At 38.9% G+C, this 18,476-nt stretch overlaps 1 protein-coding gene across 1 annotated transcript in view; it reads right to left on the reverse strand.

The window, feature by feature from the left end:
- Abcb7 (ATP binding cassette subfamily B member 7) overlaps positions 1-18,093 on the reverse strand; it is a 145,808-nt gene extending 127,715 nt beyond the window's left edge. The window contains exon 1 of the mRNA XM_032889792.1: positions 17,894-18,093. Coding sequence (XP_032745683.1) covers positions 17,894-18,061 — 168 coding nt within the window. The 5' untranslated portion in view covers positions 18,062-18,093. The remainder of the gene's footprint in view (positions 1-17,893) is intronic.
- Positions 18,094-18,476: the final 383 nt, after the last annotated feature.

An 18,476-nucleotide genomic window follows, 5' to 3' on the forward strand; every position in this document is an offset into this window, starting at 1 on the left:
GATCTGCATGACAAGAACTTCAAGTCTCTGAAGAAAGAAATTGAAGAAGATCTCAGAAGATGGAAAGACCTCCCATGCTCATAGATTGGTGGGATTAATAAAGTAAAAATGTCCATTTTGCCAAAAGTAATCTACAGATTCAATGAAATCCCCATCAAAATTCCAACACAATTCTTCATAGAGTTAGAAAGAGCAATTTGCAAAAGCATTTGGAATAAGAAAAACCCAGGATAGCTAAAACTATCCTCAACAATAAAAGAACTTCTGGGGGAATCACTATCCCTGAAGTTAAGCAGTATTACAGAGCAATAGTGATAAAAAAACTGCATGGTATTGGTACAGAGACAGACAGATAGGGTTGGGGATTTAGCTCAGTGGTAGAGCGCTTGCCTAGCAAAAGAAGGCCCTGGTTCAGTCCCAGCTCCAAAAAATAGAAAAAAAAAAAAAAAAAAAACAGAGACAGACAGATAGACCAGTGGAATAGAATTGAAGACCCAGAAATTAACCCACACACCTATGGTCATTTGATCTTTGAAAAAGGACCTAAAACCATCCAATGGAAAAAAGATAGCATTTTCAGCAAATGGTGCTGGTTCAACTGGAGGTCAGCATGTAGAAGAATGCAGATCGATCCATTCTTATCACCCTGTACAAAGCTTAAGTCCACGTGGATCAAGGACCTCCACATCAAACCAGATACACTCAAACTAATAGAAGAAAAAGTGGGGAAGCATCTCGAACACATGGGCACTGGAAAAAATTTCCTGAACAAAACACCAATGGCTTATGCTCTAAGATCAAGAATTGACAAATGGGATCTCATAAAACTGCAAAGCTTCTGTAAGGCAAAGGACACTGTCATTAGGACAGAACAGCAACCAAGAGATTGGGAAAAGATCTTTACCCATCCTACATCAGATAGAGGGCTTATATCCAAAATATACAAAGAACTCAAAAAGTTAGACCGCAGGGAGACAAATAACCCTATTAAAAAATGGGTATCAGAGCTAAACAAAACATTATCAGCTGAGGATTATTGAATGGCCAAAAAAGCACCTAAAGAAATGTTCAACATCCTTAGTCTTCAGGGAAATGCGAATCAAAACAACCCTGAGATTTCACCTCACACCAGTCAGAATGGCTAAGATCAAACACTCAGGTGACAGCAGATGCTGGCGAGGATGTGGAGAAAGAGGAACACTCCTCCATTGTTGGTGGGATTGCAGACTGGTACAACCATTCTGGAAATCAGTCTGGAGGTTCCTCAGAAAATTGGACATTGCACTACCTGAAGACCCAGCTATACCTCTCTTGGGCATATACCCCAAAGATGCCCCAACATATAACAAAGACACGTGCTCCACTATGTTCATAGCAGCCTTATTTATAATAGCCAGAAGCTGGAAAGAAACAATGACTTCATGAAATTTAAAGGCAAATGGATGGAACTAGAAAATATCTTCCTGAGTGAGGTAACCCAATCACAAAAATCCACACATGGTATACACTCACTGATAAGTGGATATTGGCCCAAAAGCTTAGATTTGGAAGATGCAATCCACAGACCACAGGAAGTTCAAGGATGACCAAAGAGTGGATGCTTTAGTCTTCCTTAAAAGGGGGAACAAAAATGTTCATAGCAGGGGATATGGAGACAAAGTTTGGAGCAGAGACTGAAGGAATGGACACACACACACACACACACACACACACACACACACACACACACACACAGAGCCATGCCAAAACTAGACAATATTGATGAAGCCAAGAAGTGCATGCTGACAGGAGACTGATATAGCTGTCTCCTGAGAGGCTCAGCCAGAGCATGTCAAATACAGAAGCGAATGCTAGCAGCCAACCACTGAATTGAGAACAGGGTCCCTGTTCAAGAAATTAGAGAAAAGATTAAAGGAGCTAAAGGGGCTTGCAACCCCATAAGAACAACAATACCAACCAACCAGATCTCCCATAGATTAAACCACCAACCAAAGAGTACACATGGACAGACCCATGGCTCCAGCTGCATATGTAGCAGAGGATGCCCTTGTTGGGCACCAATGGAAGGAGAAGCCTTTGGTTCTGCCAAGGCTGGACCCCTCAGTGTAGGGGAATGTCAGGGTGGGGGGGGGAAGGGAGGGTGGCGGGGAGGGGAGTACCCTTATAGAAGAAGGAGAGGGGGATGGGATAGGGGGTTATATCTGGGGAAAACCAGGAAGGGGAATAACATTCAAAATGTAAATAAAAAAATCCAATTAATAAAAGTTAAAAAAAAAAAGAATTGGTGTTACAGGTACTCAGATGAGAAAAAACAAAACAAAACAGTGTCTTAGGAGCCTACACAAAATGACACTCTAGAATAAACTGACCCTCAAACTAAGATCTGAAAACAAGCAGGGAGGAGTCAGAAACGGGATACCAGTTAGGCAAGGATGGCAAACATGAAGAACATGAAAAGGCACAAAGATCCCAAAACAAGAAACTAATCTCGGTGGATAGCAGATCCTAGAATGTGTTAGAGAAATAGTTAATATAGCTATATAACAATTCATAGCCTTATAACATGGCTTTAGAACTTTAAATGTTAACCTACCATGTAAAGAGCACTGAAATTTATAAGCAAGGAAGTGACGTGGCAAAGGGTGTGCTTTGGGAAGAAGGGTTATATGGGATGCATTAGAAGAACAAGTTCTTATGTATGGAGCTGGAGGAGAAGTTTCATATATAATAACAAGAGCCTAAAACTAGGTCAGAAGCTAAAACATTACAAAAAGGACAGAAGGAGCTATAATTGCTTTTAATAACTAAGGAATACTATACAGTATATAGAGTATGATAGATATGCTCTATGTCTGTCATTACAATATACACTATTTTGCATATTTTGTATAATTAATATATAGTATTTTAAAAAAGAAAAACCACCTGTTTAAAAATCTAAATATAAGGGCTGGAGAGATGGCTCAGGGGTTAAGAGCACTGACTGCTCTTCCATAGTTCCTGAGTTCAAATCCCAGCAACCACGTGGTGGTTCACAACCATCTGTAAATGAGATCTGATGCCCTCTTCTGGTGTGTCTGAAGACAGTTACAGTGTACTCATATATAATAAATAAATCTTTAAAAAAATCAAAATATTTTTATTTATCTCTTAGCTCAGTGCAGTGGCACATGTCTTTAATTTCAGCACTTAGGAAGCTGAGATAGGTAGGTCTCTGAGTTCAAGGCCAGCCTGGGGTACAGAGGGAGTGCCCGGCCAGCCAGGGCTACATAAAGAAACTCTGACTTGAAATTCAAAAATCAAAAAAAAAAAAAAAAACAAAAATAAAAACAAAACAAAAAACCCTAAATCTTAATTAAAAGACTTATCTACCAGAATAGAGATCAGAAAAGAGAACAGAAAGTTTAAGAGGTAGGGTTGATGTTTTTATTGTGTTTTCTTAAATACTGTGTTATACAATTAAAAACGCAAACTACACTAAAGATAAAATACAGAAGATGTCATTTTATCTCTTATATACCTTATGTTAGAATATGAGAAAGTATACTTCTTTTTAAAACTTTATTATATTTCTATTTATTATTTGGGACATGTTGCACACGCATGCATGCGGCGATGTGTACATTGTGCATCGTGTGTGTGTGTGTCTGTGTATGTGTCTGTGTGTGTGTGTGTGTGTGTGTGTGTGTGTGTGTGTGTGTGTGTGTGTGTGTGTGTGTGTATACATACCTACCTCAGTACATATATGGAGGGCAGAGACAATTTACAAGAGTGGATTCTCTTGTTTTACCATGTGGAATCCAGGATCAAACTTAAGTCATCTGGCTTGGTGGCAAGTGCCTTTACCCAGTAAGCCATCTTACCAGACCTCATATAGCATAACAACATAGCATGGACTTAATAAAAAAATTGTGTAGTTTTCCATTCCATTTCAAGCATCACTACTCAGAGACAGGCTCCCTTTATCCTACCGCTATTAGAGAACTTGACTAGAGACCCACTAACCTGCATGTTATATCAGAATATCAGGGGTTCTTTTTTAAATGTATGGTAGGGTGGTATAGAGATCAGAATGCAAGTTTCACTGGGTTCTCTATTTCCATCACGAGGTCCAGGGACTGACCTCAGGTCAGGTTGTCAGGCTTGTGCGGCAAGCATTTCTACCCACTGTACCATATCACCAGTCCAGTCAGCGTTCTTAATCAGGATGACACGGTTCATAATCCCCTTGAAACTACATTAGAAATTAAACATGCATGTATATTCATTTTTTTGGTAGATTCTCAAAGGGCCTAGTGTTATCACAGTTTAGAAACATTGTTAGAAACTTATTCCCTCTATAATCTTAATAACTAATTCAAAACAATGTGTCAAAGGCTGAGAAAGCATTACTTATTCAACTATTCTGAATGCATCTTCAGAATTCATCTTCTCAATCTCTAGTGCCACTTTCATACTAAAACTTTACCATTCCTTATCACTTGTCTCTAGAAGTTTCATTCTTATTTAAAAGTTTTATAACACTGTTGCTATTCTTCCTTACAACCAAGGAACCATCCTGACTCTCTCAAAGGCAAAGCTGCGTTCAGCACGTTTCCTACTCCATAAAATGGAGCTGTGCAGCAGTGCCAGCACTCTGAAAGCTGAGGAAGGGTGATGAGCTTGAAGCCAGCCTGAGCTACACAGTGACACCTTGCTCCACCCCATCCTGCCTCTCCATCGCAGCGGAAGGAAAAAAAACTCTTCCTAACAATTTTTGTCTAATTATTGTATAGTTTAATGATTATTTTCTAGAATCTCTTAACACAATCTAACTCTTTTGACCAATGTTTTACCTGTGCTACCTCTACTAAATTAGCCAACAAAGTAAGTTGCATTCTCGAATGATACAAAGCGAATTCTATCTTTAGAATACCTATTTAGGGCTGGAGATATGGCTTAGGGTTAATAACTCGGTGCTCTTCCAGAGGACATCTCCACCTTCTATGGCCTCCTGTACTCACATGTACAAACCCTACCCACACAGAGACACAGACAGACACATACTATTTAAAATAACAAAAAACTTATGTAAATTATGATTAACAGCTATTTATTCTGCCTTTAGGAACTAACATTGTATAGACAATGTATGGATATATTTCAGAGTTCAAAGCCAGCCTGGTCTACAGAGCAATGTCTAAGACGGCAGAGGTTAGGCAGTGAAAGAAAACATCAAAAGCAGAAAGTCAGAGAAAATATACATGCTCCAGCCCCAGTAAGCAACAGAACTTGGCAGCCTCGGCCATTTGATTCTGGCTTTGGAGTCAAGAAAAGGGTTATGGAGGCTCCCTTCAAGACTAAGGAAAGCCACTGAGGCTAGACAGGTGGCCGGGATGTCTGCATGGACACCCAGAGAGGACATTTTGTGAAGCTCTGACAGTGACGCCTGGACTGCCTTGAAGACCCCAAGATGTTGAAGATGCCAGAGTCATGGATTATCTGCCAAAAAAACTGGTACTGGGGAATAGAACCAGCCCGAGAGAGAGAGGGGTGTTGAAGTTAGCAAAGCGGAAAGGAGCTGCAGATCTGAAGAACCCTGAATATCAGACATGGAAATGCAGAGCTTGCAGTTTGCTCAGCTGAGTTTGAGTTTTGCTTTGGTTGAGTATTTCCTCATTATGATACCTTTCCTCCTTTTAGAAAGGTAACGTATAGTCTGTGCCATTATATGTTACCAGTATGTGATCTGCTTCTCAATTCTGATTTTACAGGGGGTTACAGTTAAGAGAGTCCCATGAGTCACAGAAGTGAGTTTGAACTTGGGACATTTAAACAATGTTGAGATTCTAACAGACTATGTAGACTATGAAGTTGGACTGAATGCATTTTACATTATGATAAGGCTACAAGTCTATGGGGGCCAGGGATTGGAATGTAGTTGTTTGAATGAAATGCTCAAGCCAGGCCCAGTATTACTCCCTCTTCCTGATACCTGCAGATCCAGATGAAGACCTCTCAGCTCCTTCTCCAGGACCATGTCTGTCTGCACACTGCCATGCTTCCTGCCATGATGATAATGGACTGAATCTCTAAACCTATTAAGTCAGCCCCCCAATTAAACGTTTTCCTTTTTAAGAGTTGTGGTCATGGTGTTTCTTCACAGCAATCGAAACCCTAATTAAGACATCACCTTAATAACAAACCCAACACACACACACACACACACACACACACTTGTATAGAATTAAAAGGCTGAGGCCACTGGGAAATAAATAGGGCATTAAGAAGATAGTCCTCATGAATGTGATGTGTACCCTTATAAATGAGGCCACACACAGCTAGCTTACTTCACCAGGCGAATATATTGCGGAAAGGTACCATCTAAGAGCCAGAAAATTGGCCTGGATCAGACACAGCATCTGCTGGTACCCTGAGCTGTGGAAAATAAATTCCTACTGTTCATAAACCATCCAATTTATGTTCTTTTTGTTACAATAGCCCAAATGACAATGGATGTATTAGTCTAAGCCATTCTTTTATGTATTAAATTGCTCTTCCAGTTACTTCCATGGCTCTATGTTATATCAGCAGTAAGTATGGCTATCACAGAAGTAGTAAAACAAGCTTTTAATTTTGTTTAAATAATCATCTTTCAAATAATTTAAATGTCATTGACTCACACCCTACTCTTTCAAATTCTGTACTAAGACGTAAAGACCCCTTTGCTTTTTCCTGTGATTTTAGTTTTTACTTCCATTACCTTTGGTATCTTCTCAGTAATCACTGTAATTTCTTAATATGCACATTATGTTATCAAAATTGAATGTGAACTAGGATCTCTGAAAAATAGAATCACAATTACTTGCTGCCCAGTACTGTTGTTATAGTTCCACTTCGGTGAATTTACATTCATCCAGAAGAAAAGTCTTTTAACTTTTCTATTGTTGGTTAACTATCTGCAGCCAGTGAGATGTGGAAAAATGGGGAGGGAGAGCCAAATAAAAGCAAAGCCCCAATCCCCTGTTCATGGGGTCAAGACCAACAAGTGAACACAGGCGGAATAGTGGCACACGCCTTTAATTGCAGCCCCTGGGAGGCAAAGGGCAGTAGACAGACTTCTGTGAGTTTGAGGCCAGTCTGGTCTATATTATGAGTTCCAGGACAGCCAGGGCTATGTAGAAATTCTTCTTCTTCAAAAAAAAAAAAAAAAAAAGAAAGAAAGAAAGAAAGAAAAGAAAAAGGAATCTATCTTAGTTACTTTTTTATTGCTGTGATAAAACCCTAATCAAGGCAGTATATTTCTTAAAAGCATTTAATCAGGCTTATGATTTCAGAGGGTTAGAGTTCATGATGGCAACGCAAAGACACAGTGGCAGGAAGTGAGTCCACATCTCAAAATGCAAACAGGAAGCAAAGAACATACTGGGAATGGCAGGCTTTTGAAATCTCAATGCCTGATGTTGTGACAAACCTCTTCTAAGAAGGCCATACCTCCTAATCCTTCTCAAACAGTTCTACCAACTGAAGACTAAGTATTTAAGGGTATAAGCCTATGAAGGCCACTCTCATTCAAACCACCATAGGATTTAAAACAACTTCCACATGAAACATACAAAGAAAGCATACTGATATAAAAAGTGGCCCGGGCCTCACTGAGACAATCACCTACCTACAAACCAAAGAGAAAAAACAAGACTGTTTTGTTATATACAGTAAAGGCATGAGATTATCAGTAAGGCATGGCTGTAATTCCAGCAGTAGGGAGGCCAAGACAAGAACAAACACTAAGTCTGAAACTAGTCTGGTCTATATAGAAAATTCTAGGCAAGCCAGTTACAAGAAGCTGTTTCAAATACGAGCAAAAAGGAAAATTCTACAATTGATACAAACATTCTTAGTGAAGTGGTACCCCCAGCAAAATTGGTAAAAAAAAAATCATAAAAGAGCCACTTAGCATATGAAATAAGATTTACATTAGAAAGTCTCCAAGGGCTCAGAAAGAGTAAAATCACTTAAGAGATGACTCAGAACCCATTCCCTGTTTCCCTCCCTGGTCACAGTCTAGAAAGTCTACTTGAGATTATCAGAGTCATTCCTGAAGGCTCCAGTCTAATTGCTACTTTTCTGAGAATGGTAAAACATCAGCATTGCTCCCTTGTTGACCCCAGTGACTGCATTCTGAAGCTAAACTCTGATCTATGTGCTCAAAGAGCTAAATAAAGTCTCTCTATCTTGGGTATGCTATATTGAGAGGGAAGATCAATTACCTTGGTCCTGGCTTATAACACATTGGTTCTATATGAGGTAAGTCATTGCTTCCACTTCTTCACCCCAGCACTCAACTCCCAAATTGGTGAGGTTATCACTCTCAAGTGAACCACTGCCCACTCCAGCTCCAGGCTGTTTCTGGGAGATTTTGATAGGAGTGAGAATTGACTGCAGGGGATGGAGAGATGGCTCAGAGGTTAAGATCACATACTGCCATGCTGCTCTTCAGGGGACCCAAGTTCAAATTCCCAGCACCCACTTCAGGAGACACACAAGTTCCTGTGGGACTCCAGGTCAAGAGGAATTGCTCCTTTCTCTGGCCTCTGCAGGTACCTGAACATACATGCACATACCTACATACACAGAAACACACAAACACACACATATGCATAGTTAATATAACAAAAACAAATTTTTAAAAATAATTGATGAAACTTGCCACTAGATATAAAAAACATTTCAGAGTAAAAGTTGTTCTTAAAAGCAAAAACAATTAACTAGGAAGGGACTGGTAGAATTGTAGCTCAGAAGCTAAACCAGGTAAACTGGTGTGCCTGAGAAAACCAAAAATCTGAGGTGTGAGACAACCAGAAAAGGCCTTCTAGGAGTCAGAAAAAATGTCTCAAACACAGACCTTAGCAACCATCTCTTCAAAAGAACTCAGTTTTGAGTAAGTGCAACAATTTATGCCCCAGGGCATGTTGAAAACAATCTGCCAGCAACTACTGTAGGTAACTGGGCAATACACAAAGAGATCCCTGCGCAAACCATTATCATCCCAGGCTGACTGCAGGCATACAATAAATAGACTGTGCCTCCTGAGAAGCAAAGTAAAAGGGTTAATAGAGGAACCAGCAGTAATAAGGCAGAAAGCACTAAAATAACCCACTAGTTCCTAAACAAATAAGTCAATAATGGGCTGCAGGAGGAAGCAGACCAGTATACAGAATTGCTGTAAATATTATCTAAAATGTCTGGCTTTAAAAACAAAAATAAGCATGGCACAAGTTAAGAACCAGAAAAATATGACCTGGAAAAAAAGTCAAAAGGAAATGTCTACAGATATAAAGAGACATTATAAGATTAAGGAAAACAGGCCTTTAAGATAGTTGTTATAGATATGCTCAAAGACTAAAGTGACTTATGCTGAAAAAATAAAGATGTCATGACAGAGAATATCAATAAGCTATTTTTTGTTTGTATTGTTTCATTTGGTTGTTTGGATTTTGCTTTTTTAAGACAGGGTTTCTTGCCCTTGGTCATGCCAAGGCTGGACCCCCCAGTGCCGGGGAATAGGAAGGGGGTGTTTGGGGAGGGGGAACACCCTTATAGAAGAAGGGGAAGAGGATGCTTATGTCTGGGAAACAGGGAAAGGGAATAACATTTGAAATGTAAATAAAAAAGTATCCAATAAAAGAAAAAAAAAAAGGACAGGGTTTCTCTGTATACCCCTGGCCATCCTAGAACATGCTCTGTAGACCAGGCTGGCCTCAAACTTGGAGATCTGTCTCATTCTGCCTCCCAACTGCTAGGATTAAAGATGTGTACCATGAAGCCCAGCTAATACACTATTTTTAAAAGGAACAGAAATACTGGAGTACAAAGTGTTATAACTGAAGAATTCATTAGAAGAGCTTAATGGTGTATTTGAAATGGCAAAATATTTAGTGATTGTAAAGACAGATCAACAGATTATACACACTGGATAATAGAAAACAAGAGTGATGAAAAACAAATGGAACTCCAGAAAAATATGAGAATTTTAAACATGACATATATCAGATATAGAGTAAAAAAGCGGAAGAAAAGTCATTTGATGAAAAAATGGCTGAAAACTACACAAGTTCTTTAACAGCCACAGCAATATACACACCCAAGATGCTTAACATGCAGAAAAAAAGAAACATAAAAACACCCAGACACCTATACTAAAAGCCAAAAACAAGGTGAAACTCTTCAAGGAAATGACTTCCTCCAACAAATGAATTCCCAAATTAAGAGCAGATTTCTTGGCAGGGAAAAAAAAGGAAGTCAGAGCACAATCAGTTAACACATACAAATATTCTTAATTTTGGGGGGGGAGCTATCAAGCAAAAAGACCACTCAAAACCTGCAGTGAAGCAGAGTATGGTGGAACACACCTTTGTTCCCAGCACTTGGGAAGCAGAAGCAGGCAGATATCTACGAGTTTGAGGCCAGCTTCTCCTACAGAGTGAGTTCCAGGGCAAACTGGACTACACAGAAAAACCCTGTTTCAAAAAACAAAATAACAACAACAAAAACAAACAAAACCAAAGACAAACAAAAAAGTCTAGCATGAAATAAAGATATTCCCATAGGAGCAAAACCTGAAGAGAAGTGGGTTAGTAAAGAACCATTTACACTTTGGTTGGTGGTTAACATTTGAAATGTAAATACATAAAATAACCAATAAAAAAGAACCATTTATAAAAGAACACCTGGGGGAAATTCTCACAAAAAGGGGGTGAGTGCAATAATAATTCAGGTTTATAAATATAAAAAAAACAAGAGCATCAGAAAAGGTAATTACATAATTATAAAACAAGGATAAGTGCATAATTTTCCAGTTTTCATATTTAATCTGACGTAAAAGGCAACTATAAAATTACTGATGTATTTATGTAATGTGTTAAAATTTTAGCAATGCATTTGCAAATGACATCCCAAAGAAGAGTACAGCTCCACTGAGCTAGGGAAATAACTCCAGATAGTAACTCAAACACACAAGAACAAGTGGAGAGAGACAGAAATGATAAATAAACATTCCCTGAAAATACACCAACCTCACAGACCAGGACAGCAGGCAGACTAACTACCAATCTTCACCTCTATCCTCCCCTCCAAATCCAATCCCCCAGTCTCATCTCCACTACCCCCAGTCAATGCCCATCCCTGAGTCTCAGGTTGCAATAACCAAGAACACATTTTACCTGGAACACTCAGTGCCCACAGCTATGTGGATCTCAGGAGAATTTCCTACCAGGCGGCACACAGCTACCACACTCTCCTAAGAATCAGAGAGAGCAACAGAAACCAAGGAAATACCCACCAAACAAAAAACAGATATCAGTATCTAGAATTAAAATCTTCCCAAACCCAGATACCTAAATGCCAATATAAAAACAAACAAAAAAATTATTAACAGCCAAGACGATAAATGTCTTCATTAGAGGCCAGAAACTCTACCAAAGACCCTTAGTATTACAACATAGCAGGAGCTCAAGACAATGACCTTAAAGTAGCCTTAATAAATATTATGGAAATCCTTAAAGATGAAATGAATAATCCCTTAAAGAAATCTATGAAAACGCAAACACACAGTGGCAGGAAATGAATAAAACAGTTTTCAAGACCTGAAAATGGAAAGAGAATCAATAAAGAAAACCCAAACTGAGGGAAATCTAAAAATGAAAAAATTAAGAACTTGAACAGAAAACTCAGTGGCAAGCCTCACCAACAGAGATGGTAGAAAGAATCTCAGGCAATAAAGATATGATAGAAGAAATGGAGACATCAAAGGAAATGTTGAATCTACAAAAATTCCTGGCACAAAACATCCAGGAGATCTAGAACCCTATGAAATGATGAAATCTAAGAATAATAGGATTAGAAGAAAGAGAAGATCAAAGACACAGAAAATATTTTTTAAAACGTCATAAAATAAAATTAAATTTCTCTACTCCTTTTTTCTTTTTTGGTTTTTCAAGACAGGGCTCCTCTGTTTAACAACCTCAGGTGCACTAGCACTTGCTTTGTAGAACAAGGTAGCCTCAAACTCAGAGCTCTACCTGCCTCTGCCTCCCAAGTGCTGGGATTGAAAGTGTATGCCACCACCTCAGGTTTACATTTTGTTATTGTTGTTTTTAAGATCAGAAGTCCTTGTTTTTACCATAGTTCTCTGAGCTATCTACTGGTTCTGGGTTCTCAGTAACCCAAGCAATGTCTGATATAGGTTCCATCTCACGGTTTTAAGTCAAATCAAACTTTGGTTACTCCCACAAGCTTTGCACCAACACTGCCCTAGCATATTTTGCTGTTATTAGAGCATTGTAGGTCAAAGGTTTTATGGCTGGGTTGGTGTTTAGGTTTCTCTTCTGGCCTGAAGAGTACCTTCCCTTATCAAAGATACTAAAACATAGGGGGAAGGTTCTATGTAGTTACTAACTAGGTAGATTTATCTATGTTCAGCGAATTGTACAGGTACTGTCTGCAGCAATGGGGCCTCGATGTCAGTTTATGGGAAGCAACCTATTATCTTGGTATCAAGCTTGCTTGTTTGGGGAAATTTCCATGGGACTCCTTTGACAAACAATTCAACTATCCCAGTTCTCATACTAGAAGCTTCATTTGGTGACAAGAGATGGTCAACTGAGACTCTGTCTCCACCATTATTTGGAGACTTCATTAGGATTGCCTTCAAAAACTGGAGGAATTTTCCACTGTACTAGCCTTCCAGAGGCTTCCACTACCCTTCAAGTGCCCTTAAATTCTAGCTGCCTTTCCCTCCTCATCCCCACTTCCCTTCACCATCCCCACCTGATCCTCCCATTCCTAACTTCCACCCCTGCCCTCAGTCCACCCATAAAATCTATTCTATTTCCTCCTCTCAGAGACCCATGTGTCCCCGGTCCCTTCCTCTATACCTAATTATAGTCTACTCATAGATCAGTGCTGTACTTAGTCACCAGAGAAGCTTCCTCTTACAACAAATAAGAACAAATACAGAGACCTACAGCCAGACATGGGGGGGGGGAGGTTGACAGTCTTGGAACACACAGGTCTAAATGGAATAGAATGTCTCCATCAAATCCCTTTCCTGAGGGTGCAGGGAACCCTGCAGAAGAAGAGGCAGAAAGACTGTAAGAGTCAAAGTGGATGAAGGACACCAGGAGAGCAAGTCTCTCTAAATTGACTAAGCAAAGCTCATATGAACTCGCAGATACTAAAGTAGAAAACTCAAGAGCTGCATGGGTCTACACAAGGATCACTGTATATGTGTTATAGCTTTCAGTATTTTAATGGGACTCATGAGTGTGTGTGAACAAGTGGATCTCTAAAACTTGTGCTTTCTCTTACTATATTTTAGTTTGTTATATTTTATTGTCTCCTTTTTAATGAGAAACAGAAAGAGAGTGGCTCCAGATGGGAGGACGGGTGGGAGGGAGGAACTGCAAGGAGTATAGGGAGGGGAAACTGTAATCAGGATATATAAGATGAGAAAAGAACCCATTTTCAATAAAAGAGAAAATAAATATTTTTTAAAATTTCTCTAACCTAAAGATGGGCATACAAAACACCAAATAGACTGGACCAGAATAGAAAGTCCCCTCAATACATAATAATCAAAACACTAAATGTACAGAACAAAGAAAGAAGGAAAAAAGACTAAGTAGCACATAAAGGAAGACCTACTAGAATAACACATGACTTATCAATGGAGACTCTAAAAGCCATAAGGACTTAGACAGATGGTCTACAGACTCTGAGACTACAGATGCCAGCCCAAACTTCTATATACAGCAAAATGTTCAATCAAAATAGATGGGGAAAATAAAGACATTTGATAACAAAACCAAATTTAAGGAATATCTATCTACAAAGCCAACCCTACAGAAGGCATTAGAGGGGAAAATCCAACCTAAAATGGTTAGGCATGTAGGCACGTGCAAGAAAGCAAAGGAATAAATAATCCCAGACCAGCAAATTAAGGAATGGGAAAATACACACACACACACACACACACACACACACACACACACACACACACACACACACACAAACAACTCTCTACCACCACCATTACCACCAGAAAACAATAAAATAACAGAATCAACAAGGACTGATTATGGACATCTCTCAACGTCAGTGGTCTCAATTCCCTAATAAAAAGACACAAACAGAATGGATGAGAAAACAGGATCCATCTTGCTGCTTCATCATAGAGACACACCTAACATCAAGGACATCAACTCAGGATAAAATAAATGGAAAATGATATTCCAGGGAAATGGACCTAAGAAGCAAGCTGGAGTCATCATTTTAATATCTAACAAAATAGACTTCCAACCATACTAATCAGAAGAGTTAGGGAAAGACATAGTCAAAGGCAAATGCCACCCAGAAGACATTGCAATTTTAACATCAATGGCCCAAACAAAAGGGCATGCAAGTTGATAAAAGAAACACTACTACAGCTCAAATCCCACACTAACCCTCACACACTAACATTGGGAGACTTCAAATCCCACCTCCTCAATAAACAAGTCTTCCAGACAGAAACTAAACAAAGAAATAGAGCTAACTGAACTTATAATTAACCAAATGAACCTAACATATTTACAGAACATTTTACTCAAGCACAGAAGAATTTATCTTCTTCTCGGCACCTCATGGAACTTTCTCTAAAAATTATCACGTACTCAGACACAAATCAAAGCTCAACAGATACAAGAAAATTGAAATAACACCCTGAATCTTATCTTACTACCAGATTATATCTGGATATCATGGAAACTCAATGGCTCTCCAGTGAATGAAAAAGAACATGTCAAGATAGAAATTAAGTAAAAAAATTAAAGACTTTCTAAAGTTGAATGAAAATGAAAATCCAAATGCATAAGACTGAATGAAGTACCTACATAAGAACCTACCTAAAAAATTGGAGAGCTCTCACACTAGTAACTTAATTGACTAATTGAAAGGTCTACAACAAAAGGAAGACACCACACACAAAAGGAGTAGACAGCAAGAAATTATCAAACTATGTGGTGGGAGAGATGGCTCGACAATTAAGAGCACAGGCTGTTAAAAGGACCTGGATTCAATTCCCACCACCTATATGGCAGCCGACAATGGTCTACAACTGTACTTCCTCACACTGACATGCATTCAAGCAAAACACCAATACACATAAAAATAAAAATGAAATCATTTTTAAAAGAAAAAAAAAAAAGAAACTCAGGGTTAACCTTAACCATGCCAGGTATGGTGACACACGCCTTTAATCCTAACATCTCCATGAGCTCCAGGGCAAAATGGCCTACATATCAAATTCTAGGACAGCCAAGCCTACTTAGTAAGTTCATAAAAAAGAAAAACCAAAAAGAAAAAAGAAAAAAAGAAAACCTTGTATATCCAAACCATTATTTCCACAAAAAATAATTTGTACGTACATGTGCCATAGTTAAAACAAACCTTTAAAAATGATGCAAAATCAAAGCAACAGTCAAAAAAGGTCATCATATACTGAGAGGTGTGGTAATACATGCCTTATAATCAGTTCAAACATAGACTAGGCTACATAGAAAGATTTCAAGACCAGCCAGCCTGTCTTAACCAGGAGACAATGGTTTAAGGAGACAACATCAAACAAAGAGAACACATATCATATAATTCTATTCATATTAAATGTCCAGAATAGACAAATATATAAAGAATGTATGAGTTAGTGGTTGATTAGACCTGGTCAGAAGACAAAAGGTATAGAAAGACAGAGAAAAATTAGGTTTCTTTTTGAGGCGATTGAATGTGGCAACATGTAGGATCCATTACTATGTCCTTTTAAATGGATGAGTTACAAATGAACACAGGGTGTTGCTGAGTGTCAGGATTAATATGAACTGGGAATTTTATACTAAAAACTGCTAAGAAACTACATAATACCTCAATTTCTACTATTTTAAATATTAATAAAATAAACTCCAACTTATATAAACTCGTGGACTGGGATGTAGCTCAGGGTAGAATGCTTGCCGAGCTTTTGTAAGGCCTTCAATTTCATCCCCAGCACTTCAATGTGATTTATAAATCTTTTTAATAGAAGTAATATCGTATAGTGGTGGCTATATAATGAACTATACACTTTAAATAGTATATAAAATCCTCCAAGTTTAAGAAAAATGTTTATACTTAAGGTGTTTCCCACCATTAATAGTACTCTATTCATTATTAGTACAAGTCAACATTTACTGTGGCCTTAGTGCCTACCAGAGTCACATTTCATAAGTACCTGACACGAAGAAAGCAATAAATGAATGAATAGCCCTGAAACCTTTCATTTATCAACTTTTTCGGCTTAGTTTCCTTATCTGCAAAATTAGTAGGGCTAGATACCATATTCTTTAAAACAGTATTTTTCAACAGCTATGTTGTTGACAGGTACCAGCCACACCTGGCTATTAAATACCTGGAATGTAGCCAATAAAACCAAGAAATTAATTTTTAAAATTTTAATGGCTGCAGCAAGCTAGTGGCTACAGTTCTAGAGATAATGCAAAAAAAATACATTTCATAGTCCATCCCAGTAATTACATACTGTGAGAATATGTGAACAAAAATTCACAAAACAATTCCTCCCTTAATATTCAAAAAGCACTAGAGTTTCTTTTCTATATTACTTTATTTCACCTAAAATAGGTGCTGCTCTAACTACTAACATTTCATAGCATTATAGTAAAGACTTGTCAGCTCTAAAATATTATTCTCTATACTTAATAAACGTTCAGGATGAAACTATGCCAATTACTCTAAACTGATCACCTCTATACATGTATCAAATATCACATTGTACTTCATAAATATACCCAATTATTTGTCAATTTAAAATATTTTTAAATTTTAAACATTGTACAATCCTTGTCACTTTATGCCTGTCATCCCAGTATTCAGTAGGCTGAAGCAGGAGGATCACAAGTTTAAGGGTTAACTGGACTCCGGAGCAAGACCTTGTCTGTAAAAACAAAACCAAACCATACACTCCTTGAAGGCCTAACTGTATGCTTCTCTTGGCCTCTATTATCTAAACGGTGTTATATGATTATAGTAGTACGCATTAAATGTTTGTTGACAGGGAATCATAATTTAAGAAACTGTTTTCCAAACAAAACTGACAGTATGTTAAGGTTATACTGATGAACACGTGGTGGCAATTAAATATTGTCAATATATGAGAAAAACATAAAATGAAGTCAAAGTACTACAGATGATTTTTAAAAACAAACTATTATTGAATGAGCTAATGGAAGCCAATATTCCGAGGTACCCTAATCACTCCTAAGGGAGTGCGCAAAGAAGGTAATTGAATAGTCATAGCAAAGGATAATAAAGCTTCTGTCTTTGAGCAGTGTACATTTTGGAGAAAAGGATAATTATGGTTTTTGCCTATGAGGGAGCTCGCTTGTCAGTGAGGGAGTTAACGTACCAATTAAATGTGCTACTTGTTTGTAGGTGGTGTACTGTCTGTCCTGTTGAAGTGCACTCGCGATTTTTACTTCCGATTTAGTACAACCTGAAGCACGACGAGCTGTTTAGCACCGAATTCCAGACTAACTTTTGAAAGCAGCTCCGTCTGCCTCACATTTAAAAAACAACCGGCAAACCCCTACAGGACCCGGGCACTGCAGGTGCCCTGTGTCTGAAACCTCCTGGCTCTCTGCTGTCCCCAAAGGTTGTCTTCCTCTCCACCTCGAATTCCTAACCCTAGCTTCCACACTCGCCGCCACTGGGAGTTCGTCCTGACAATCTTTCTTGAGGGTGCTCTCTCTGACCTAAGGTCAGGAGGGCAACCCTTTCCCTATCAGGTTCCCCTGTCCTTCACTCTACTCTCTCAAGCGCGGCAACACACCTGGGACAGCCGAGCGCTTCCTGACGCGCCGCTCTGGTACGAACTCCACCGCAGGCCTGAGCCGCAGATGGAGACTAGAGACCGGGTCAGAACTGCCGAATGCTTGTGCTTTTCGAAAGCGACCGCCGCGGCTGCCCAGCGCCAAGAATGTATCGCGAGCAGCGCCATCTTGAGCGAGGGAAAAGGAACCGAGAGAGGAGGATTGTGGGACGCTGGCGGACTGAGCGCCGCGGCTTTCATTGCTTCTCCCCTCCCCCCAGCTCGCGTCCGACACCGGAAATAGCTTGTATCTGAGGATGCCTGAGCTTAGGTATAGCTTTTTTCTTTTTCCCCTGAGACTCGGGCTTTTTCTTGCACAGCCCAGAGCATTGGACTACTGTCCTTCTCTCTTTTCTTAGTGTTACCAGATAAAATACAGGATTGCCCACTTAAATGTTATTTCAGATAAATAGCAAATTATGTATTGGTATAATTATGTCCCAAGTATTGCTTTGGTAAATATGACAACCCTATCTTGTCTGCCATTCTATTCCTTTCTTGTCTCCAACTCAATGCCATGCTTCACTCTCTCCATAACTCTCAT

Source organism: Rattus rattus, chromosome X, assembly GCF_011064425.1.
Source record: "Rattus rattus isolate New Zealand chromosome X, Rrattus_CSIRO_v1, whole genome shotgun sequence".
Lineage (NCBI taxonomy): Eukaryota > Metazoa > Chordata > Mammalia > Rodentia > Muridae > Rattus > Rattus rattus.